Below are 26,511 nucleotides of genomic sequence, written 5' to 3' on the forward strand. Positions count from 1 at the left end.
TAATGTGAATACGAATAAGAATAGATAAGAATAAGAATAATTTATTCTAACAAGGGGTAAAGACTAAGTCATTGCAGCAGCCCATGCAAAACATGCATGGTTACTCAAGTTATAATTATTTTTATTATTTTTAAAAAATATATATATACACATATTAAACTAAAACTAAAGCCACTACTATGTTTTAGTAATGTTTAATTGCTTTGTGTATGGACTATACAACACCGTAGCTCGTAAGGTAGCAGGGGACTTAGTTCCCCTCTTTGTTTATTGTTATCGTAAGTTTATATGTTAATAGGCCACATGCAGCACTAGTTACTGTAAGCTAATTTCTTTTTCATATGCAAATACATATCAGCATATCCCCTTTCTGTATTCACCAGATACATCAAAACACAGAGGACACAAGCATCATCTGAGGCTCCACCACAGCTTTCTGATTATTTTAATTTTCATACACTCTCGTGTGCTGCACCCCATTGGACAGAGAGACTCATAGCTTTAATGTCGAGCAGCAGCGGGAGCCTCCTGCAGTGCACAGAAACAGTTCAAACAGCCTGACCTTTCGATAGGCTACAACATGCCCAGTGAAAGTGCCCAGGGACTGATGCCAACATCAAGTCAATGTGACATGATGGCAGCATCCCACACCTGCACCCAGTGGCCCACCGTCAGTGGGTGTAGTAACGAATTGCCTCTTATAAACCAAACATTTAAACCGAGGCCTACGAGCCTCTAAGCTCTGACAAACAGGCTCACAGCTACTAAAAAACAAAGTGTAGGTCAAACAAGAGCTCACACGAATTTCTCACTTACTTCCCAATCCTGACTTCCCTGAAATCAGCTGTTGCCCTGGTAACCTGTGCTGATGACAGTGGTGTGAAGTTTGTTTGGCAGCAGGAGCTGGGGAAAAAACGATATTTTATAAAAGGTTATTGCATCATTTATAAAAAACAAAACAAAACAACCAAACATTAAATTGTCCCTCTTAAAATACATGTCACATATAAAAGTATTCTTAGAATGGCACCTATGTTTTTTTTAATAGTCTTTTAAAAAGATGGTAGATATAAAATTCAAATTATCTTTGGTTGCATTAGGACACGACAAAGAAAGAAAAAGGTTAGTCCACTGACATAAGTGTAATTCTTTTAAATTACTGATACCAGTAAATATTATCTGCTTCCAGATGTTCAAATGTAGTGAACTTTTTAACTGCTGAGATTTCACAACAAAAGGGTCAATAAGCTAATCCAGATGGAGATAAAAATGACCAGGATTGTCACATCAATCCAACACACATAAAACACTGGATACATCTCTGTCACTCATTTCACGTATTTAACGTGTAAAATCTTAATTCTAAACATTAGCTTAACTCTGCTAATACTGCTGCATTTAACCGTTCCGATAATAAACGCGCACGAACCTCCAGGCTCATTGAAAGGTGTGCCCCCAAACTATTTCCTGTTCAAAAAGTCAAAGTTATATCTAATAGCTGGAGGAAACCGTTTTTTGAGCCCCTCAACCTCTCTGGGCAGGCACAATATCATACAGACTAAATAAAGGTTAATTGAATTCCGCATTTCAATGCGCTTCATTCGTGAGTCCCCAGAGGGCGCAGTCACACCACACAAAACTCTCCTGCCTGTACTTCAGAATGAGCTACAGAGAAAACTTGCAGATAACCTTCACGTGGTCTAAACATTACAGCTCAAAGCTTTAAGAAGTAGACTACATTTATTTAGACGAGCATTACTTCTGGGAACACAGGCAGAAATAGGCTACATAGCAGGTTGAATGGAGTTGACTACATTTCCCGTCAGCCCCGTGGTGAGCGTCAATTTTCCCTTTTCAGCAGGGTTTTCTTGGTCCGCAGCTGGATCAGCTGGTTGGACGCTCCGCTGTGCGGCAGTCACTTTTTGGGGGGCGAAAAAGAACATTTGGTAGTTTTTATTGGACTTTTTCACCGGAAACGCTGGATTTGGCTCCTGATTTTCACACAGTTTTCATATTTACTTTCTTTCTTTTTATTTATATGATTTTAGCTGTAAGTGTCGATAAATTGGATTAAAGTATTTTATGATTTGAAAAGTTATATTTGATAGTCTCCTGGTAGTGAATGGCCTGGAGCTGTGCGAGCTCAGCAGCATCAGACTGTGGGTTTAGTTGGACTGAGGCTCCTGTGCCAACGCCTTTCCCCCCCTCTCTCTCTCGGCTTCGCCCTGCGTTGGGGAACTTCAGCTCACGCCGAGCTCAGAGCTCGTTGGACGGTGTTTTCAACTTATGAGCTGCTGAAACCACAGTCCGTCGCCTAAGAATTAGTTTGAAGGAAAAAAAATGGGGTGCACGATCAGCGCCGAGGACAAAGCTGCGGTGGAGAGGAGTAAAATGATTGATAAAAACCTGCGAGAAGACAGAGACAAATCCTCCAAAGAAGTGAAACTACTTTTACTCGGTATGAACTTTATTTACAGTCTCTCTCTCTTTTTTTATGTACAGCAGATGTTGTGTCATCACACGACTGTATGAGAAGTCCACTTTTAATATTCACTTCTTTAGTGTGGGATCGTTTTAGGTTTTAGGTTGACTCCAAACACTCCTCCCTCCCCCTCCTCCTGTCAGCTTTAAGCAGCTGCGGCTCATCGCTTCTCCTCTTCCTTCAGAAGTAAACCAGATGTTGGTGGTGAGAGGGCAAATGCAAGTCCTTAGCCACCTCATTGGTTTTCAGTCTGTGTTGCATTGCTGAAATTGGGAGTACTTGCCCAGAGCTGACAAGTGTTGTCACTTGCCTCGGGTCTGTTTTACATCAGTGCTTACAGATTTAGAGCTGCAGGTAAAAGCTGGTCTGGGGTCAGTCTGTTCTGGTACTTGAGAACAAGTGCATTTAAAATGAATTGTATTGGAGCTTCTGAAAGAGCTGAGCTTGACATTATCACAAGTTCATGGACAAAAGTGTCCACCTGTGATGAGCTGTGCTGCACTGGCAATCTGTGCATACAGCCTGCAGCCACACCAAGACTGATATGCCTGCATATGCAGTTAAATGAATGAGCAACCCAATCAGTTAATCCGCTCATTATTTAAGGTCTGCATATTTTTAGTGTTCTTCACCTTAGTCATTTCTAAATGTAGTAATTTAACTTCTTTTAGAATCGTTTTGTCTTTAGCCAAAGCAGTTTGTTGCTGTGGTGAATTTCAGGCAGAGGATCCTGCCGACCACACAAAAAGTCAGGCCTTATCTTTACAGTGTGTGCAGATTTCAGCATGCTATAACTGTATGCTGTATTGTTACACTGTCACTGTGGGTGTGGGGTATTAAATTAGCCCAGTCTAACAAGGCTTAGTGTTTTTATTCTCTGTGCCTGTGGATGTATTTCATGGTGTAAATGTGTAAGAACAGAGAAAGATCCTGTAATTGAATATGATGTCTGTTAAAATATTCATGTAAATACCATCGGACTTGCCTAAACTTGAGACAACAGGGTAGATTCTTTTGTTTTCCATTCTGGAAAAAGAAGGAGAACGTCAACATCAAAAAGCTCCATTAAAATTTTATGGTCTGTTGATCTGGGCCTGCCCAGATTTGTGGTATTTTGTTTCTAAACTGAGCAGAGAGACGACTCTGTGATATTTTTTGTGCCATCTGTTGTTTAAAACAAAAAAAAGACTTATCAGTGCAGAAAGTGAACCAACCAGACAATTAAACATCCTTTACTGTGTTTGACCTTGCCTAAAGTATTAGTATAACAGAAAATATCATATCGTAAACGCTCCCAGATGAGCAACATATTAACTTTGCTGTTCACACTCATACTGAATGCTAATCGCTGTCATTTCAATATAATGAACTATATGTGAAGATGATCACAAGAATATGATACAGAGATTTAGGAATGGGCGTAAACCAAAGCAGAAGAAGAGTTATGGGTCGTAAAACTAAAGGAGAGAGGTGGAAGATGTTGTTTGTCACTATATGAGACCGCTGTCTAACACACAGTTTTATTCACGTAACAATATCATACGTAACATACCATTCTTTGGGTACACTTTGCTAGTAGCAGGTATAATCTCCTGTTTTAACTCTTCATGATTCAACAAGGTGCTAAAAAAACATTCCACAGGGATTTTGGTTCACATTGACATGACAGCATCACACGGCTGCACATTCATGATGTAAATCTTCCTCCACGTCCCAAAGGTGCTCTGTTGGATTGAGACTGTGGAGGCCATTTGAGTGCAGTGATCATTGTTATGTTCAAGAAACCACTTTGAGATGATTTGAGCTTTGTGAAATGACCTGGGGCGTTATTCTGCTGGAATGACCAATCAGAAGATTTGTACACCGTGGTCATAATGGCATGGATAGAGTCAGCCACTGTACTCAGGAAGGCTGTCGCGTTTAAACAAGTGTGAAAAGAAGTGTGTCAAATTCTGACCTTACTGTCTGAATGTTGCAGCACAAATTAAGACTCATCATCATTTTTCCAAACTTTTATTGTGCAATTTTGGTTAGGTCGTATGACTCGTAGCCTCAAGTTCCTGTTCTTAGCTGACAGGAACGGCACCCGCATTGGTGTTACGTTGCTGTAGCCCATCTGCTTCAAGGTACAACATGTTGTGTAGCCAAACGTGCTCTTCTGCATACCTTGATTGTATCCAGTGATTATTTGAGTTACTTTTGAGTTGCTTTTCTTATCAGCTCTAAACAGTCTGACCTTTCTCCTCTGACCTTTTGTATCAACAAAGCGTTTTAGCCCAGAGAGCTGCCACTCACTGGATATTTTCCCTTTTTTGGGCAATGCTCTGTAAACCCTAGAGATCATCGTGAAGGAAAATCCCAGTAGATCGGCAGTTTCTGAAACACTCAGATCAGCCAGTCTGGCACCAACAACCATGCATGACGTTCAGAGTCACCTAAACAACCTTTCTTCTCTATCCTGATTCGCAGTTTGAGTGTCAGCAGGTCATTTTGATCATATCTGTGTGCCTAAATGCATTGACTTCTTGCCATGTGATCAGCTGATTAGATATTTTTGTTAAAGAGCAAAGTGGCCAGTGAGTGTTAATTTCGTCACGCAGCAGGATGCCAGAACATAGCGCTGTTTGTAAATTACAGTTTTTAATGATGGTGGAAAATCTACTCATAAAACTGTAGAAAGTGTTTATTCATGATTCAGCTTGGACAGTTCAAAGGAACAAATGAATTTGTCAATTACTGTAACTGTGGTGGTAAATCAGAAAGATAATCAAAGGTAAAGATATTGTCTGTGATTTTTTTTTTTGGAGAGACAAAGTGTAACGTAATACCCTGAAATAACGTTTTGTTTTTTAGGCACCACCCACTTAACCTCACTTAACATGAATATTTTCCACTAACAGGAACTGCACTGTGTGAACATTTGCGGTTGTTGATCAAGACTGAGATGATTTTCATGCTTCTCTATATCTGATTTCCTGCTTTCCCCCCCTTGTTTGTGTTCTGTGTCACATTCTGGATAGAGGCATTTTTCTCACAATGAGGCAGCTTTTCCATCAGTGCGCTGTCCTTTGTGTCTGCAATGATTTTTTGTACCTTGATTTAAAAGATAAGACAGAACTAAACTCTGCCAGTAAATCTACTTACTGTATTTTTTGAGCCATTACTGCCCACAAGTGTTAGGTTACCTTTTATTTTTTCTCCACTGTTAGGTTAATAGACTACAGCATGGCTGTTGTTTGGGAAAAAATAAAGCTGCTAGGTTAAAAATAGATTCCACATGAAGTCACATATGTGGGTTTTGGATACACACAAATCCTACCAGCAGATATACGAGGATTGACTTCAGGTGGAAAAATGTGGCGCTATAATACTAAATTCAGGCAAAACTCTTACTGTATGGAAAGATTTATTGTCAAATTTTGACCTCAGAGATTTTTCCAGGCAGTGCCCTTCACTCCCTGTCTGTACGGGAAGAGGAGAGTTCATGGGAAGAACAAAGAGGACTTCAGCTGCTGTGCTTTATTCAAAACCACAAAACCTTAGAGCCAGCTAACCCATCCAATGAACAGTCTCCTATTTGACCACAAACAATGATTCATAAGTTTTTTTTTTTTAAATCTGCATTTCAGATTGTTGTTAAATGAGGCTTGGTTTGGAGTCTAATTCCTGCCTGTGTTTCTGGCTCCCTGTGTAAAGTTGGTTTTTTAATTGGCAGCAGGCCATGCTTGACAATCAGCCAAAAATGCCATGAATGAGAGAACTGGTTGCTGACAGAACTGAGAAGTGGGATCAACACACTTTGTCTTCTCCCCTCTGTCTGATGAGCCCGATGAGCATAAATCTCTCTGGCTGCTGACAGCTTAACCAAAGAATTCATGGATTTTATTCTTGCTGGCCGTCCATCTGAACACGATACTGTATTCTGAGCCTCCTTGACAAACTTCATCTGCTGTAGATTCCTGACTGGCAATGGGAATGTGTCTCATTTTGAGGGATTCATTGTGTTAAGACAATGTAGCTTACTGGGTGTTTTAACCTCCTAAGACCCAAACTCTTCCATTGCATGCATTTTTAATTTCTGTTTGATATTTGGGCTGATTGGGACCTGATGAATGTAAAAACAAACAATTACCAGATTTTTTTTACCTACTTTTTGTTTCTAAGAAAATGAGAGCCACAAATGAGGATATTAGTTTAAAATTTTGATAGAACAGTAGCAGTATAATGTCCTCGTAAGTGGATATCAGGCTCTGTAGAGCAAAATCGAGTATTTTGGTCTAAATAACCCAAAATGTGATGTCCACATATGTGGACGCCAGGTCCTAGGAGGTTAAGGAAGAAAGCAGTCGCCCATATTTCAAAACATTTAGTTACATTTACAATAATCTTTTTACTTTTCTTTTCTTTTTTTACGTTAATGTAACCTTTTGTGAAGTGACTACACAGCTCAGATGACGATGACAATATTTTCCCTGTTGGCTTCTCCCCTCACTCTCTCACTGGCGTGCCCTCATCTTTGTTATATTCTGTGCAACGCTTATTGGGAAGCTTTCTCAACACTTACACTTACACATGAAATTGTTTTGACTAAAATATTATTGTATGCACCTTACGTGTCTTTTGTCAGGTCCGCTCACACGTACACTGAAAAAAAGGCCATGTTGGATTTACTTGATTCAATAATGGACATTGGTTGCACACAAACGTTTTGCTTTGGCAGAAACTTAAACAACTGAGTTAAATCAACTCAACTTATTCATAGTCAATAAACCTGTGCATTTTGTGTTCATAAAACGTGATTGAAACATGTTTAGATGAAGTAAGTTGAGCTCTTGGAATATTTTAATCCTTCACAATTTTGTCATTTTATTTCAACACTATTCAATAACCTTTACCACAGTACTACTTGATCACTTAAATACTACATGTTGACTTCATATTACATAATGTTCAACAAAGTCTAGAGTCTGGTTAACATAAAAGTTGAATGGGTCTACAACAACTAACATCCTCCTATATCCTGGTTGCAGGGGGGCTAGGTTACGAGGCATGGTACACACTGGACAGCTCACCAGTGAATCACATAGAGACAAACAACCGTTTGCATTAACATTTATGGTGAATTTAGAATCACTAATCAACCTAAGCTAACTCTTGTAACTGCATGACTTTTAACTGTGGGAGGACACCAGAATACCCAGAGAGAAATCAGTGCAAACTAGCCATATTGTGGATTTGATTCCAGGACCTTCTTACTGTGAGGCAACAGCACTAACCACCATGTCACCAATCCAGGCTGGACATAAGTAGGAAAGCTATGATTTCAAGGCTTGATGCGGAATTTTCTGTACGTTTTTGTCCTTGACATGCAGGTTAAAACACAATAAAAAGCAATAGCATACACGTTGTGTGTGTGTGTGTGTGTCTGTAGTTGTCTGCCTCTTGTAACTCTAGTGATTTTCTCCAAAAGTTGATTCTGTTCATCTGGACGTAGCGTTTTGTGGGAGAAACATTTCGTCACTCATCCCACAAAATGCTACGTCCAGATGAACAGAATCAACTTTTGGAGATTTACTTTCCTGGATGACTGAGAATGCATCAAGACGTTCTAGTGATTTTCCTGCAGTTTGAAATCTCATGTGATCTTGTTAATGTTCATGAGTCCAGCAACTAACCACTCTTACTAGATTGTATCAGGTCATCTCAACAAGAACAAATTAAGTTGTTGAATTTCGTACAGATCCTACATGATTTAATTACGTTCAAGATAGAAACATGAAAATTTTGTGTTCAAATTACAAGGTAGACTTTTTTTTAATGTAACAACCACCCAATTTACTTCTTTTGGTTTACCAAAAAAAGTAGAGGCAGCTGTTCGACTTGACTGAGATGGATGCCTTCCTCAAACCACGATCCAAAGCGTGCAAGACTGAAATCCCTTGCAGTGTCGCAAGATTTAACATTGCTTTAATTTTATTGACTTACTTCACTCGAACATGATATGAAAAATTTAATCTACCCGCTCTGCATATTATGTAGTTTCTACACTATATAGTTACACTTAACTTTAAACCATGAGGCAATTGTGCTAAATACACGCAAGATGCTTACATAAATCCAAGAGCTGGCCAATCCCTTTTTTTCAGTGTAACATGTGTAAGAACAGGTGCAGTTAGCTGTAAAAAGCAGGAAAAGGTGGATCTAGGTGACTGAATAATGTTCGTCTATGTATGTATGTATGTATGTATGTATGTATGTATGTATGTATGTATGTATGTATCTATCTATCTATCTATCTATCTATCTATCTATCTATCTATCTAATATAAAAAAGAGAAAAGGATCATCCCCTCTCATACTGCAACATTGGATTTGAGCCAGAAAACAAGTTTATGTTTGTTATTGGAGGGGATGGGGGGGGTCAACTTGCTGACATCCTGTTTGATTCATATTCTGTATTTTTATGGCCTAACTGCTCTCGAACGCCCAGACCAGCGTGATATCTGGGACTGTCTCTCCAGTGGAAAAACACAGTTTCAGCCAGAAGCGTGACAACTGTTTCCTGTTTGGGTGATTATTGTAGAAATACTATAATGATTGTTCATGTGAAATCCCTCCCTACTCATCATCATTACGGTATCATTTATTATAATGGAAGCTTGGTGCGGCTTTGACATCACCACTGCCATCAGTTCATTGTTTGTCGCAGATTCCCACTATTTTGAATCAAGTGCACCAGCTCATCGAACGACTCACTGTGCTCCTTCACTGTTATCTGGGCTATTACGGTTTGCAGTAAGCAGTTAGCGTCTCGTTCCTCTACATGACGTTGGTGACTGTCTATTTCCGGTGATGAAGGAAAATTGAATGTGCTCACGCTGAGAAACTGCTGAGTGGTGCAGCCAGTTGATTTCGAGCAAGTGAGTACTACATGACTGTTTGCACTCCCCCCAGGGTCCAGTTTGGTTTCTGAAATTCATCACAAAGAAGCTTTTTTCCTGGTGGTTTTGGTGCAAACATGCCACACACTGTGGGATGTATGATTAAATGAGATGGGATTAAGTTCAGCTGTTATGAAAAGCTGGTGTGATCCATGTGACAGGGGACTAGACTGTAAGACATTCTGTAGTAGCTTTCATGTTTGTATTTATTTATTTGTTTGTAAATACTGTCCATTTTTGCAGGTGCTGGAGAATCTGGGAAAAGCACAATAGTTAAGCAGATGAAGTAAGTTACAACTTGTGTATCAAACGCCTTCTTCCTGGAAGAAACCTTTATTTATTTATTTATTTTATTTATTTATTTTCTACATTGGTGAAAGACAGTCCCAGCTCCTCGTATAGCTGCAGCACATTTTTATGGGAAAGCAGATCTGGAGCCTCATTGCGCTCCACTCAGGGCCTTTGTGAATAACATTTTAAACAATGGCTTCAGAGGCCGGTTGTAGCCTGGCAGGGCCTGAATAGAGCCCCCCAGTTCCCACATTAGCCATGCTGTATGCTCAGTGAAGCTCAAATTCCAGCATTAACGACAGTACAAGCATTAAACTTTCCTAATGTGCAATTTGCCCCACATTTGTTAAGGCCACATTGTTAACACTGTCAAATATTTACACGAGCTCTAAAATCCTGTTTGGATTTTGTGTCTGTGTCAGGATCATTCATGAAGATGGCTACTCAGAAGAGGAGTGCAAGCAGTACAAAGTGGTCGTGTACAGCAACACCATCCAGTCCATCATGGCCATCATCAGGGCAATGGGCCAGTTGAAGATAGATTTCGGAGACGAGGCGCGAGCGGTAAGCTAACTGCACTGGGTCGACATAAAAGATGACGTTCAAAGAGAGAATTTTACGATGTGAGCAGTTATTCGTGTTGCCAGGATGACGCTCGCCAGCTGTTTGCCCTGGCGAGTTCAGCAGATGAAGGGGTGATGTCCGCAGAGCTGACCAGCGTGATCCAGAGGCTGTGGAGCGATGCTGGAGTTCAGGCCTGCTTCGATCGATCTCGAGAGTACCAGCTCAACGACTCGGCTGCATAGTGAGCACTCACTTCTCCACATAGATATTAGATGAGCTGACACACAGATGACTGCAGTCATAACACAGTCAATATAAATCGGTTTCTCAAGAAAAGTTTTATCATTGCATTTTCTTCGTCACCTGGAGTGTGACAGCTTTGACTAAAAGCTGCTCTCCTGCTTCATGTTTGAAACACAGAGAGGCAAGATGTGTCTTGTTCCTCGAAGTCCTGTGTCGGCTTGTTGCACAACGGACTGCATTCCTGAAACAGGGCAAGAAACGAAGGAGAAACAGGCAAATGGAAATTGCAGCCCTCCGCTTAAAGGCATTTGGGCAAAACAGTTTGTTATTAAAGTGAAACTCAGAATGAGAACACCTGATGGGAAGTTTGAGCTAAATATAGCTTAGACTTTAATTACCAATCAGACGAGGATAAAGCTCAAGGTTCTTTTGTGCTTCTGTAGCGTTTATATCACACTCGTCCTGAAAAGAAAACGTAGCGTAGCTTAGCGTGAAGGACACACTCTCTTTGTTGTCAAAACAGGCGGGCTGTCATGACTCTGTGTCCACACTATGAGAAAAGAAGAGCCTGTAGAGATAGACTGTTTATACTCAACCCAAAAGGAGTCAGTGTTTATCATCCACGAAAATATGAGCCCATATTTAGTATCATTTTGTGGCGTCCTCAGATGTGTGCATGCAGGATGATCTCCGCATGACCAAACATTTGTTACTCTGCATTAAACTAGCATTTTTGGAAATATTTGGCAATAAAAGAAAACAAACAAACAAACATATCATATGTATGTACAGATTTTCAGCAGAGTATTCAGCAGATTCTGTTGTGGAAAGCCTAAAAATGTATTTTACACCCTGCTGAATGCATACTACTTTTTTTCTGTCCCTCAGCTACCTGAACGAAATGGAGAGAATCTGCCAGACAGATTACATCCCAACTCAGCAGGATGTTTTGCGCACACGTGTGAAGACCACCGGGATCGTTGAAACTCACTTCACGTTCAAAGAACTCAACTTCAAGTTAGTACAGCTTCATATTGCTCACAAAGGGCCTCCTTTGGGCGACTTATTGAGCAGCTCTTGTCTATACTGGTTTACTATATTTATAAACATTTACCTAGATGTCTTCATTGTAGACTCAACAGAGCAGTTCCCAACACAGAGAGCGGATTCTACTTCAGGAAATAAGGACTATTTTTAGGCTTTTCTTGTTTATGTTTTTTATGTAAATTGTAATGGTCGAGTGCAAAAAGACTTCCCTGTGTGAAACAGTTACATAACACAAAAAGTATTTGTGTTAATTAAAGAGAGCAATGCCCTGTACACTTCGCAATTCATCCTGCTATTTCAATCAGCAATCACATCATCAGTAAACACTAGTGGGCTTGTTCCAGCGGCACCCGTACATGCCCATGCCATAACACTGCCTCTACTCTGTTTGACAGAGGATGTTTTATGTTTCTCTCCATACTTTTTTCTTCCCATCATTCTGGGACAAGTTGATCCTGTTTTCATCTGTCCAGAATTTGTTTCCCAGCAAAGTCTGTTCTGCTCTTCATGTTCTTGAGTGTAACCAGTGGTTTGCACCTTGTTGTAAACCCTCTGTTTTTCCATTCTTAAAGGTGTCTCTCAATTGTAGACCTTGACAGCTAGCTTGTTAAAAGTGTGGCTGACCTGTTTAGATGTTGCCAAATGTTTGGTTTTTTTTACCATGGAAATAACTCTGTCATTGTGCACTTTAGTTGTGACCTGTTTCAGGTCTTTTGGTGTCGCTGAGCTGGCCAGTCCGTTCCTTTTTTTTACAAATAAAAAGGCTCGCTTTGATCCTATATCTGTATAATAATAATTACAACAACAACAACAACAATAATAATAATACATTTTATTTAAAAGTGCCTTTCAAAACACTCAAGACAACTTTACAGAACAAATAAGACAAGCATAAAAACAGGAAATGAGCACAATAATAAAACAAAGTTTAAGAGCATGGAGTAGTTATACCGAGTAGGCTATCTTGAACAGGTGGGTTTTGAGGGTGTACTTAAAAAGGGGGAAAGAACTGATGTATCTAAGGTCAGGGGGTAAGTAATTCCAAAGTCGAGGGGCAGAGCAACTAAAAGCCCCCCCACCCACCGGGATGGGATGGAGATCTGTACCAAGTCAGAGAGATATGGTGGGGAGAGAGAATGAATAGCCTTAAATGTGTAGAGGAGTATTTTGAAATTAATGCAGAGTTGAACCGGGAGCCAGTGAAGCTGCTTCACGATAGGGGTGATGTGGTGAGCAGAGGGAGTCCTAGTAATAATACGGGCAGCAGAGTTCTGGACACGTTGAAGTTTGTTGATGAATATACCCTACACACACACACACACACACACACGTATATGTATAATAAATTATATATATATATATATATATATATATATATATATATATATATATATATTATATATATATATATATATATATATATATATTATATATATATATATATATATATATTAGGGGTGCAACAATACACAAAATTCACGGTTCGGTTCGGTTTGATACTTTGGTGTCATGGTTCGATATTTTTTCGATACAAAAAAAACGTTCATGCCTTTTTGTCATTTATTAAATTTTCACGGCACATTCTGCACCACATCTCTGTGCGTTCATCATTTGTTTGAAGCCAGCTCACCTCCTGCAACTACTTTTCCGAGAATACGTGCTTCTTTTGTGGTTCGGACTCCTGACATTTCTTTGGAGGTGGAGGAACATCACAGTAATTGCTTAAAGGAGCTTCTTCGACATCTTTAAGAGTTCTAAACAAATGTCTGTCCTCCTCCTGAAAATCTTATGTATGCAAACACGCGTTGCAACTTCTTATCTTGTGCCTGTTTTTTTATTTTGACAGCGAATGCGCACCTGCGGACCACTTATGTGCAGCCTTGGTTATTTCGCTTGTCATATTGCAGCCACAGAAATTCTTTTGTCCATGAAACCATAAAGCTGCACTTTCTTTTTGCCTTATGGTCTGATTTGTCATAACTTTTCCGTTTTGTGGTAAGCTTTTCTTTGGCTGTCACTTCTTCACCCTGACCTGTCTTATTTGGCTCAGCAGAACTAAAATATTGTGGCGAGCTCAGACAAGGAGGAGACGAAGGTATCGTTTGGTCTTGCTTCCCGTGAGCTAGCCAGGGAGCACAGCCGTTTATTGACATCTGCAGAAGAACACTGCCGCTAGCTAACTGCTCAGCGCGGCAACAGCACAGCAACAACAACAACAACACACAGGGCGCCCTCTGACCCCGGAAGGACACACCGTCGCAGCGAGAGGGCGTCACCCGTCACTATGGCAACATAAACAAAACATAACTGTACAAACAGAACCCCGAACAGCCCTGACCCACTACATACCCCCCACCTAAGGGGTCAGTCGTCCCCGACGACCCCATTACCCCACACAAAGTCCAGCAAATGTCCCTCGGGTCAGAACATGGGGTGCCACCATCATCCCACTTCTGACACAAATGTGGCGAGCTCAGACAAGGAGGAGACGGAAGTATCGTTTGGTCTTGCTTCCCGTGAGCTAGCCAGGGAGCACAGCCGTTTATTGACATCTGCAGAAGAACACTGCCGCTAGCTAACTGCTCAGCGAGGCAACAGCACAGCAACAACAACAACAACAACAACAACACACAGGGCGCCCTCTGACCCCCGAAGGACACACCGTCGCAGCGAGAGGGCGTCACCTGTCACTATGGCAACATAAACAAAACATAACTGTACAAACAGAACCCCGAACAGCCCTGACCCGCTACAATATGTATCCTGCTGCTTTTACACACGCACTCACATAACGCTCAGCGATTCTCTGCGCGATCAACCTCTCACATGTTTAAGCTTGCTGCGGGAGGTTTCACTTGTCATGTTTGCATAGTAAGCTAACGATTGATAAGACGATGTCAGAGGAATTGGTGCGCAAATTATCATCACTCGCTCTCTATACACAGTTCACGCGATTGCAAAGTGAAAGCAAAAAACAAGCGCAAATTCAAACGCGATTTCAATATGTCACATATTGACAGTGGCTCACCGATGCCAATGGCATAATTACCCAGCTACATTTCCGAAAGAATGCAAAAGCATTGACATATATTTTTCCTTCCTACGATAGCCTGACGGGCAGGGCAGAGATAGATTTTGGTAGCCCGACTGGAAAAATCGCTAGCCCCGGGACGTCGGGCAGGAGCCCTGTATCTGATTGAGGAATCACTCATCTTTGGAAAAGAGAGTTTATTACAGAGAAATGGCTCTTTCCAAAATAAAAGCTATACTATACGCTTCTTCTGGGCTATATTCTCAGCAGCATATTAAACATATCAGGTCCCCATAAGAAGAATCATGTGCTAACGGCTGTCTAAATGACTCGGGTAAAGTTTGTAGCATGCGTGCTTGTTGTTTTTGTCTGCTTCCACTTGTCTTTGCACTAGGATAATGTCAGCATAAATGTGCAGTCATATTTGTTGTGTTCCCACTAGTGCTGTCAGCGTAAATCTCGTTGAAATGACGTTAACGCCACAACACAGCAAATCTCCGTTAACGAGCTACCGCGGATCGCCCATGCATGGGGCTGGACGGCCAACACGTTAACGAGCTAACTGTGCTAACACACTAGCTCCCACCCATGTAATTGAGCATTGCGTGGCACATCCAACATACTGTTTTACTTTAGTCCATGACGCGCTTACCTTCAGGGTCATACGTCACATGAAAACCAAAATAGTTCCAAACGCCAGATCTGAATGAGGGTGGGGGAGGTTCAATTTGCCATGTTGCAAGGAGAGCTTAACTTCTGTCTCGCTAGCTTGCCCTGTGCTCAGTGAATCTGCGTTCGACTACTCCGCCTAGGCTGCACTGTCGTCGGGGACGACTGACCCCTTAGGTGGGGGGTATGTAGTGGGTCAGGGCTGTTCGGGGTTCTGTTTGTACAGTTATGTTTTGTTTATGTTGCCATAGTGACGGGTGACGCCCTCTCGCTGCGACGGTGTGTCCTTCCGGGGTCAGAGGGCGCCCTGTGTGTTGTTGTTGTTGTTGCTGTGCTGTTGCTACGCTGAGCAGTTAGCTAGCGGCAGTGTTCTTCTGCAGATGTCAATAAACGGCTGTGCTCCCTGGCTAGCTTACGGGAAGCAAGACCAAACGATACCTTCGTCTCCTCCTTGTCTGAGCTCGCCACAATATTTTAGTTCTGCTGAGCCAAATAAGACAGGTCAGGGTGAAGAAGTGGCAGCCAAAGAAAAGCTTACCACAAAACGGAAAAGTTATGACAAATCAGACCATAAGGCAAAAAGAAAGTGCAGCTTTATGGTTTCATGGACAAAAGAATTTCTGTGGCTGCAATATGACAAGCGAAATAACCAAGGCTGCACATAAGTGGTCCGCAGGTGCGCATTCGCTGTCAAAATAAAAAACGGGCACAAGATAAGAAGTTGCAACGCGTGTTTGCATACATAAGATTTTCAGGAGGAGGACAGACATTTGTTTAGAACTCTTAAAGATGTCGAAGAAGCTCCTTTAAGCAATTACTGTGATGTTCCTCCACCTCCAAAGAAATGTCAGAAGGAGTCCGAACCACAAAAGAAGCACGTATTCAGGAGGTGAGCTGGCTTCAAACAAATGATGAACGCACAGAGATGTGGTGCGGAATGTGCCGTGAAAATTTAATAAATGACAAATTAAAAAGGCATGAACGTTTTTTTTGTATCGAAAAAATATCGATGACACCAAAGTATCGAACCGAACCAAACCGTGAATTTTGTGTATTGTTGCACCCCTAATATATATATATATATATATATATATATATATATATATATATATATATATATGTATATATATATATATAACGATGGCCTCTTTCATTTGCACCGACATATTGAGAGTTCCAGGGAACAGCTATCAAATCCGAGTTCAACACTTGGATTCAATCACACATCTTTTATGTGCTTAATTTGTTATAGAATAATGAGAGAACAGGCCTCACCTGGGAATGAAACATCTTTGTAGTCACAGCATCAAAGATGCTCAAAAATAAAATGCTGATAAAACACGATTGAAAAATAAAATTGCTTAGTGGATGCTGTTTTCACAAAATCATAGACCTGGTTTCAACCTCTTACATAACTCACAAATGCTGCTGCTGTTGAGCTCAAGATGACCCACCTTTGTGGCTGTTAATGGAATTACATCGCTTCAGTCCTTTCACATTATTACATTATATAGCTCCTGTACTTATAAATATTGGTAAAACGTTTAGTGTAATAGCCTTCCTGGCCTCCCTTCATTTGTAATCCCATAAAAATGCTCAGGATCTAAAAATGTGTAATCACTCGATTGGTGTTGAAAAACGCGGTGCTCTCTAATTTCATTTCGGCTTCAGCTGAAAATCGTAGTATAGATTAGGCTTGCCTCTCAGGTACTCAGGTGGAGAGCGAGGCACAGACATGAGATGTGAGAGTGCAGACATCAGCGTGCCCCGTGTGTGTGTGTTGGTGCACATCCTTGTTGAAAACACACAAAAAGACATCACAACTGTAATATGAGCATGAAAGAGAATGTTTATGCAGTAACTGAATCTGTTTGCGCATGTGTACGCAGGATGTTTGATGTTGGAGGTCAGCGCTCAGAGAGAAAGAAGTGGATCCATTGTTTTGAGGGAGTCACTGCAATCATTTTCTGTGTGGCCCTCAGTGACTATGACCTCGTCTTGGCTGAGGATGAGGAAATGGTAAGTGCACTGTGAAGCGAACACTCCGATTCTGGTCCACTTTATAAATCATAAAGCATAGGGTTTTCTTGTTGGCACACTGTTGGCCTTTTTTACATATCTTATGATAGAAGGAAAGGGAAAGATTGCTTACATAAAATGTGCAGGTAAGCCGACACAGTGTGACAGTGAACTAGATTCTGTGGCTTGTCTGTGTCAGTGATTGGCTGCACTTTCTGCAAGCACAGTAAAGTACGCTATTGTTGGCCTACTTCACTGTTTGTACATGTGGTACATTTTGTTCATAACTCACACAGAGCCGTTGGTTCAGGTCAACATAACTAGCAAGGGGTGGACGCCAGCTGGCACTAACCGGCACCGTGCCAGTCGGGTTTCTCAGTGACGGGACCCTAAAAGCAAAGCAGATTGATGATATTCAGTTTGTGTCAGGTCAAGATGTCCTCTGCAAGAAATGCCAATTAGGGTCACAGTCACATCTGCTCTTTCCTCAGAACCGGATGCATGAGAGCATGAAGCTTTTCGACTCCATCTGCAACAACAAGTGGTTCACCCGCACCTCCATCATCCTTTTCCTGAATAAGAAAGACTTGTTTGAAGAGAAGATCACCAGAAGTCCCCTTACTATCTGCTACCCCGAGTACACTGGTGAGACAAACATTAGTTTATGGAAGGTCTTATATGGTGTAAGCTTTAATGTTTTGAGAAAATATTTATTGTATTTTTATTGTATTTGCAGCATATATATATATATATATATATATATACACATATATATATATATATACACATATATATACACATATATATACACATATATGAAGTTTTAAGCTGTGGGATATACTATACTCTTTTAAATAAGTGCATAATTGAACTAGACTGTTCCTAATCAGACAGTCTGTGTATGATGTTCTCTACAAAGAAAAACAGGTATAATTAGGTGATCCAGAGATCGTTAAGGGGATGTTTCTTAAACAATTTATTGTCTTTCACTGTAGGTGAGAGCACATACAAAGAGACAGCAGATTATATCCAGTGCCAGTTTGAAGACTTGAATAAACGAAAGGACATCAAGGATATCTACACACACCGTACATGTGCGACAGACACCAAGAATGTGGAGTTTGTGTTCGACGCAGTAACTGATGTCATCATCAAGATCAACCTGACGGAGATTGGGCTCTACTGAAGCTACGGCTGCCTTTCAGGTCAGCATGCTGAATTAATGCTTGAATATGAAGATAATCATTTGAAGATTTGAGGTAACTTTATTGATTATATGTATCCTCCTGGTACATTTGGATGGGCTGAGATTGGTGTATTCCTAAGTGCATCCATAGGTATAACATACAGGACCTTGAAAATTCTGTGCTGAGGTAGGTTTGCAGTTCACTTTGCTTTGTACTTCATGACCTGGGTAAGTTTCCTTCCAGATGAGCGCAGCAGACAATTTAAAAACTGATCTGGTAGACCGACGCCTTATATCAATACAGTTTTTATATGTGAAAAAAATGCTGGTGGTTATATCCATCTATCATGCACACACTCGCATAGATGATGGATGATGATGGATGCACTGGTATGGAACGCCAGGACTGCCATAATGAATTAATTAAATACACCATTAAATAATTAATTAAATGTGTCAATAATTAATTAAAATTGGAATTAATTAATTAAATAAATAGTTATGACACATGTAATTAATTAATTATTGACACATTTAATTAATTATTTATGTATTTCACATTTTAATTAATTATTGACACATTTAATTAATTAATTATTGACACATTTAATTAATTATTTATGTATTTCACATTTTAATTAATTATTGACACATTTAATTAATTATTGACACATTTAATTAATTATTTAATGATATATTTATTTATTTCATTTTGGCAGTCCTGACGCCTGGCTCTCGTCATGAAATAATTTTATCTGTCAGCCTCACCCATCAAACTCAGGGGGCGGGGTTAACGCTGCCCATGCAGCTTCTCTAACATTTGATTGGTTGCCGTGCAAAGTAAGTCAAAACAGGTCGATCCTAGATAATCGATTGCTTGTGTAGACTTGGGGCAGCCAGTTATCCCAGAATGCAGATCAAATCACAGGCCGTTTTTCTGTCACCAGCTACACTTTTAACAGTGTTTTAGCCGCGAATGTCGGTATGTCTGGTCAGGTTGTCAACATAGAACATGTTTGCAAAAGTGCTCAGATGTTTTCAGAGATTTCACTAGCTCTGCTAACAGTTAGCATGCAGAGCGCACCGAGGGGGTACATTAACCGGTTTGTTTACATATTCCACTCTCCGTGTTCCACATGTTGCATTCGCAGATTCTCATTTTCACCGAACGATCGTCTCTTTCCGCCTGGTCTTGTGTCTCTGTGCTTCTGTAACATAAAGAACGAGCTGACATTTTTCTCACGAAACCAGCGATCAGCTCAGCAGACCCTCAGTTTACCTGCATGCATCCTCCTCCTCATCTGTCAGCTGTTTAACACCTGCTGCTAATTCAAGAAACACGCCTAGTTACCTGGTGATAGTCACAGTTTAACTGCACAAGATAAGTAAATATAGTATTTTCCCCGAGCGCAGAGCTGCTGGAGCTTGTTTCCTTACAGAGCACTTTATAGGCGAACAGCTTCATCAGCGGCTGATGTCCAATCACCAGCACACAGCTTTCAAACCTCAGCTGAGTTTTAGCTCTCAGTGGTTAAACGCTGGACTTCATTCACTCAGGTTCTGTCTGTCGGGTCACGTTTACTTCGCTGTTTTATTTACAACTGAGCAAATCGGTTTGGCTGAGGTTAAAGTTACGTTTCATAACTGCATAGTTTCACAGACGTTTAATGGTTCACTGGCACATGTGTTAGACTGAACTATCATCTAAATATCATCTGTTTTTTAATAGTTATTCAACTGTATTCTAAGCACCAGCTGTCTGTTAGAATGTGATTTTTTTTCTCTCTCTGTTGGCAGAGGTATAAAAATGCGCAGGAAAATCTGACGTGCATGGCAAACTTCACCGACGATATTTAGGGAGGAATAAACACACATCAAACATAAATGAACCATTTGCCTGTCTCCATAATTGAGAGCATTTTCTCTTCTTATGTCAACACTCTCTCTCTCTCTCTCTCTCTTTTTTTTTTTTTTTTTTTTTTTTGCTTTTTCGGTCATGTTATGTTTACCTGTCAAAGGCTTGTTACAAACTATGAAACACATTGTGCAGACTTCTGGATGTTAGAAGAAAACGAATACTGCTCATGAATGAGACTAAAGGCAGGAAGGTGTCCTTTAAAACTAAACATGTTAATAGGACCTCCCTGTTTATATCATAGTTTATGATATAGCACGTGTATTTCAGTAATAGCCTGCTGAGGCCACTATACGTGCTGGCCTCATATCAAATGTGAAGGCAGACTGAGTCTATGTTTGACGTTTGTTTATATCTAATCTTCCTTTTCAAACATTTAAACAGCAGCGAGTCTGCAGCTGAGGGAATACAAATTCAAATTGTCGGAACAGGTTTGCTCGTTTCTTGGATTCATTTGGTGATTTATTAAATGTATAACTGTGTGGTGGGGGCGTGGTCTGCGGTGCCGTGCAGGGAGGGCGGACGCACCTGCACGGCATCCTTAATCACGCCCGCCTAGTTAAAAACACGGGGACTGAGGGGTTTGGGGGTGTTGTGGTGTGGTGAGATGTAAATAAAGATGACTCTGAACGTTGCTCCGTGGTCCCGCCGTGTCTTATTCACGCCACATTGGTGCCGAAACCCAGGAGGCAGCACGGCGGGTCCATATCGGAGCCAGGGAATGGAGGAGCTGGCCCAGAGGGTGGCCGAAATGGCGGCCGCCCAGCGGGAGCAGGCGGCGGAGGTGCGTCGCCAGCAGGAAGAGCTGCAGGACCAGTCCGAGCGGCACCTGGAAAGGATTGGGGAGCTGGCGGCGCTGCTCTGGGCCTGGGCGCCACCCCCACAGGTGTGTCCCGAGGACAGTGAAGCGGTGGAGGAGCCGCGTGAGGCACCTCAGCAGCCGGAGGTGGCAGACGAGGCGCGCGGGGATCTGCGCCTGCCGGAGGAGGGGGAACAGCCAGGTGAAGGGCTGCTCCTGCCGGGAGTGGTGGATGAGCCGCTCCAACCGGAGGCGGCAGACGAGGTGCGCGAGGGTCTGCGCCGGTTGGAGAAAGAGGAGCTGAACGAGGGGCTGCTCGAGCCGGGAGTGGCGGCGGAGGGAGCAGTAGTGACGGAGGAGTCGCGCTATGGGCTGCTCCAGCAGAGAGCGACAGCGGTGACGGAGGGGCCGCGCAAGGAGCTGGAGGTCCCAGTGCCAGGGGAGCTTGCTCGAGTGGAACTGGCGAGCGAGGCGGGCGCCACGCTTGAGATCGCCGTGCTCGCCAGAACGGCCTCACCACCACCAGAGGCCTGTACACGCCACACCTCTGCCCAGCCACCTGTGAGCTGGGGCTCACGCTTGTGCCGGCCGCGCCGGGTGCACCTGTCACGTGTCCGACTTCCGAACCAGCTTTGCCTGCGCCGCTGGATTCGCGGGCGGCCGCCTGAACTCGCACCTCCCCGTCGCTTGGCCGGGGCCTGGGGGTGCCAGCTGTCCGGGCTGATTCCCTCTCCCACTGGCGGTGGGGGAGTAGGTTCGGCCGGATGGCTCCCCGGCCTCAATCGGGCGATGGGGGTATGTGGTGGGGCGTGGTCTGCGGTGCCGTGCAGGGAGGGCGGACGCACCTGCACGGCATCCTTAATCACGCCCGCCTAGTTAAAAACACGGGGACTGAGGGGTTTGGGGGTGTTGTGGTGTGGTGAGATGTAAATAAAGATGACTCTGAACGTTGCTCCGTGGTCCCGCCGTGTCTTATTCACGCCACAAACTGTTATTCTAATCTGCTGCTGAGTCTCTTACACTTTTCTTTATGCTGTATATTTTCACGTCTCTGGAATAGTTGGCAGTTAGATAGTCAGCTGGGAAACTTTGTGTTAACTCATGGAGCTGAGGATATCGTGGATATGCTGACCTCGCTGCGTGGTGTACAGAGCGAGGTCAGCATGATTAATATTCACAATAAAAATATTAGCCGAACATCATGAAGTCTGTATGTGTTTCATAGTGTCGAACAACCTTTGTACAGTTAAAGCCAGCAGTTACTACATGACGGAAACACCAACGTTATCTCTTTTATGTGTTTATACACAGGTCACGCTGATTACTGAACAAAAACCCAAAGATCAGATGTTAAACAGATTTATTTGCTCTCTCTCCTCCTTAAACATGTTTTTAATGTTAGTTATAATTCAGAATTGGCGACTGAAACACGTAGGACACATAAGAACATCAGGAAATAAAACACCGATAAATATAACCTCAGTAAAAGAAGTCAGCGGGGGTTACTACAGCTGTGTACCGGGGCCTGCGCTTTGTCGGTGGGATTGCTTGCGAGGCGAGCGGGTCTATCCCACGCTTTGCCGTGAGACTGGGACGACATCTCCGAAATCATCGAAACACTTTTGCAAAGAGGCTGTATCTTGACAAACCGACCAGACACATGAAGATTAAACCACTACATTCTCGGCTAAAAAAATATTAAAACGGTATTTGGTGACACACAAACAGGGTTTTTCAAAGCTCAGTTCTGTTAGCTTCCACATGCCGGTTGTGTGCTAGAAACAATGGCCACCAGGCCAAAGCAATGGTTTTGACTCGATCAGCGTTAACCCCGCCCCCTGAGTTTGATGGGTGAGGCTGACAGATAAAATTATTTCATGATGAGAGCCAGGCGTCAGGGATGCCAAAATGAAATAAATAAATATATCATTAAATAATTAATTAAATGTGTCAATAATTAATTAAATGTGTCAATAATTAATTAAAATGTGAAATACATAAATAATTAATTAAATATGTCAATAATTAATTAATTAAATGTGTCAATAATTAATTAAAATGTGAAATACATAAATAATTAATTAAATGTGTCAATAATTAATTAATTACATATATCATAACTATTTATTTAATTAATTAATTCCAATTTTAATTAATTATTGCCACATTTAATTAATTATTTAATGGTGTATTTAATTAATTCATTATGGCAGTCCTGGCGTTCCATACACTGGGTGCAAGTCAGCCGCAAATGCAAATGCTTGGACATTGTGTGAGTGTGTATATTTATATATATATATATATATATATATATATATATATATATATATATATATATATACATATATATATATATATATATATATATATACACACACACACACAAATATGTGCACAAGCAAAATAGTCTGACATTAAGTCGGAAATGCAGTAGAATAAAGCTCGTACATACTTGCTAATCTTACTAAATACTAATACTTAGTACTAACACTTACTAAAAAGCATGTTTTACTTTTTTTTTACTGAATGATGTTTGCTTTAGGTTGCTGTGAGTCTACTGGAAAACTGTTCCACAGTCATGTTCCACAGTTTAGGGTAGGATTGGGGTATTTGTAGTTAAACATGCTGTGTTCTGTAGCCTTGAGCATGCTAGTTCTGGCAGGCTGCTTCTACCAGTAAACAGTTACTGTTGCCTCTGCAAGCCGCTTTGCAAACCTACCTCCTACATTTAGTGCTATTCGTGCCATTTCTGTCTGAATAAATGTCATGTCTGTTGTCACTGATGCTCGAACTGTTCTGGTTTGCTGTTGCTGCTCTCTCTCTTTCACCAGGTGCTTTCCATGTCTTTGTTTATACCTGCAGGGAGGTCCCAGAACAGAGCCATACTGCCTAATATAAATGACTGCTGATAGAACAACAATCCTATTTTTACTATAATGTTCCTGATTGAACTATTAATGATAGCTTTTCATTTCCCTGCAGGTTTCAGAACAATCAGGACTTCTGGGATCTTTTCTGCAGAGGGAAAATTCAAAAGTAGGCGTCACTAAGGACTACGCTGCAGGACCTAAACTGCGTTAACTTTGGGACTTGCAACTGTTATCACATTTGTCTTAATAGATTTTTAAGATGTGGCGTGCTCTGAGAGGATGAAAGTGGGCAAAGCGTGTGAAATGATCCCTGTCATATTTAAGATCTTTGCATCACTCAGGCGGGTTAATAGTTTCGCTGTCATCTGCACAAGGACCAAAACTGACTGCCTGTTCATCAGATCCATCGTTTCATTTTGCAGTTTTTATGGCTAAAATGTTTATTCTGTTCACCATCGTGTTGCGTTTTGTCTTAGCTGTGGCACATTACGTTACTAAATATTTGCATCTGTTGTATTTTATTTTTAATTTTTACTTTTAGTTATGGAGAATTTCCATTTTTGGGGGGATGCATGAATGACATATCTTATGTATAGTACAAAGTTTTTTGTGATTAGTTTGATGTCAAACATAAAATATAAGCAGTTGGGTCAGGGATTAGTTAGCTGAAGTCTAAGGAACTCAGTAGCCACATCCATATCTGCATAGGTGTTTGTCTGTTTGTTTGTTTGTTTTATTTTAACATGAACACATTGTACTGAACATCTTTATTGAAATCAGTGAGTGAAGGGATTTGATTTTGATGTGCTGTTTTGTTTTTCATTGATCTTGCAATATAAATATTATGTAGCCTTTAAAAGGTCGATGTGCCGTCTTGTGAATACTAGTAAAGAAATATAAAAACTAAACTGTGAAACTGGGATAATAGTTTGATGAAGGCATTTAGATGCACACAGTACATGAAGACTGAATACTTAGGAAGACTGCTGCTGTATATTCTGCAGTAGAGCACAGTCCTGCACAGCCTGGTCCCAAAAGCAAAGTTCATCAAAGGTTATTACTGATTGGCCACATGATTAAAACCACTGAAGGTAAAGTGATGACATTTTCTGGTAAAACCCTGGATCCTGGGATTCATATAGATGCTATGTCAACATGTATCGCCTACCTAAAAACATTGCTGCAGACCAAGGATCAAGGAAGTAGCCTCCCTCCAGCGTGCACCACCTAAATTATCCTTTGAGCCTCCAAACGTCTTAGAAGTTCACAACAATAAGACTGATTCAAAAAGGACCCACCCTGCAGTCTACAGGACCCAAAGAACACCATAATACATCTGCAGATGTCTTATGTCCAGTGTGTCAGAGCTGTATATTGTTAGGCAGGTGTCCGATGGACGTATAGCTCACTTGAAATCTGAGCAGTTGTACTGGCCCTGTTTTAACCTCATAGCTCAAAGCTGTCTGACTGTTCTTCTGGTTTAAAACAAAATAACAGGCAACACTAACCAGATGCTATCCACTGTAAACCATATAGTCATATTCTCACCGAAACAGAGCAGAGACTGAGGTCATTCAGGTTGGAAACAGTATTTTTAGACTTCGGCGACACATCTCTATGTTTGGAGCTGAGGGTCAGTGTGTTCCAGCTGCTGCACACACAAAACAGCTCAAATTGTCTTTCTCTGCTGTCTCTGCTTGAGAGTAAAACCATGAAATAAACTCAAATGAGATGCAAGCTACGAGTCAACATGACAGCACACAGGAAAAGACTCTTTGAGACAAAATGTGCAATTTTTTATGTTCAGTTTGCAGGATATAGGTTGTGACATTCTAAAACTTCATGTTGTCAGCAGGTAACATCAGACTAAAGCCAACAATGTGTTGGTCCATCGCTCCACTTGTGTTTACTGCCTAAAGCACTCAGCCTCATTTGTTCCAACCAGAGCTGTTAATCTTTAAAGAAAATTGAGAATCGGTTATATTTTTTAAGAAGGCTTTGCGATGACTCACTCGTGTGTTTTTAATAGTTAATTTTGTTTTTTTGCTTTATAGATGAACATCACTTTGATCTTTTCCTTGGCTTTAGTGACAATGACATACAGATGAGGACAGAATTATTACCCCCCCCCCCCCAGAGCAAGGAAATTTTTAACACAGTTTCCAATACAGCTGCAGATGTTTATTATTTTACTTTGCACACAGAAACTAAATTATTTCACACAAACCAAAAACTACCAGAGTCTAAATTATAATCTTTCTCTAGGTTGTTCTTAGCATGCTACAGTCTTACTTGAAAGTGTCTCTTCTGCAGAAGTAGAATTGTTTTTGGTCTGCAGCCTTACAAGCCTCACATGCAGTGCATTCCTGTGGAGAGCTCTAGTGATTGTCTTAGTTGAGACTACAATTCCCAACTTGACTAAATCATTCATGAGTGTGTTGACGGTTGTTCTGG

At 41.3% G+C, this 26,511-nt stretch overlaps 1 protein-coding gene across 1 annotated transcript; it reads left to right on the top strand.

Moving 5' to 3' along the window:
- The first annotated feature begins 1,728 nt into the window (after window positions 1-1,728).
- gnai3 (guanine nucleotide binding protein (G protein), alpha inhibiting activity polypeptide 3) lies at window positions 1,729-24,965 on the top strand. Its single transcript, XM_085444021.1, has 9 exons — window positions 1,729-2,458; window positions 9,667-9,709; window positions 10,137-10,278; window positions 10,362-10,519; window positions 11,410-11,538; window positions 17,158-17,287; window positions 17,779-17,932; window positions 18,283-18,492; window positions 24,170-24,965. The coding sequence occupies exons 1-8, from the start codon at window positions 2,341-2,343 to the stop codon at window positions 18,471-18,473; spliced, it is 1,065 nt and encodes a 354-aa protein (XP_085300147.1). The 5' UTR covers window positions 1,729-2,340; the 3' UTR covers window positions 18,474-18,492; window positions 24,170-24,965.
- Window positions 24,966-26,511: the final 1,546 nt, after the last annotated feature.

Source organism: Copadichromis virginalis, linkage group LG20 (genome assembly GCF_057382275.1).
Source record: "Copadichromis virginalis isolate Kocher_CV1m ecotype Utaka linkage group LG20, C_Virginalis_male_GT1.1, whole genome shotgun sequence".
Classification (NCBI taxonomy): domain Eukaryota; kingdom Metazoa; phylum Chordata; class Actinopteri; order Cichliformes; family Cichlidae; genus Copadichromis; species Copadichromis virginalis.

Coding starts and splice junctions, on each gene's coding strand:
- gnai3 (XM_085444021.1), top strand. CDS start 2,341: ATGGGGTGCACGATCAGCGCCGAGGACAAAGCTGCGGTGGAGAGGAGT. Junction 9,710..10,136: donor ACAATAGTTAAGCAGATGAA/GTAAGTTACAAC, acceptor TGTCTGTGTCAG/GATCATTCATGAAGATGGCT. Junction 10,520..11,409: donor CTCAACGACTCGGCTGCATA/GTGAGCACTCAC, acceptor TCTGTCCCTCAG/CTACCTGAACGAAATGGAGA.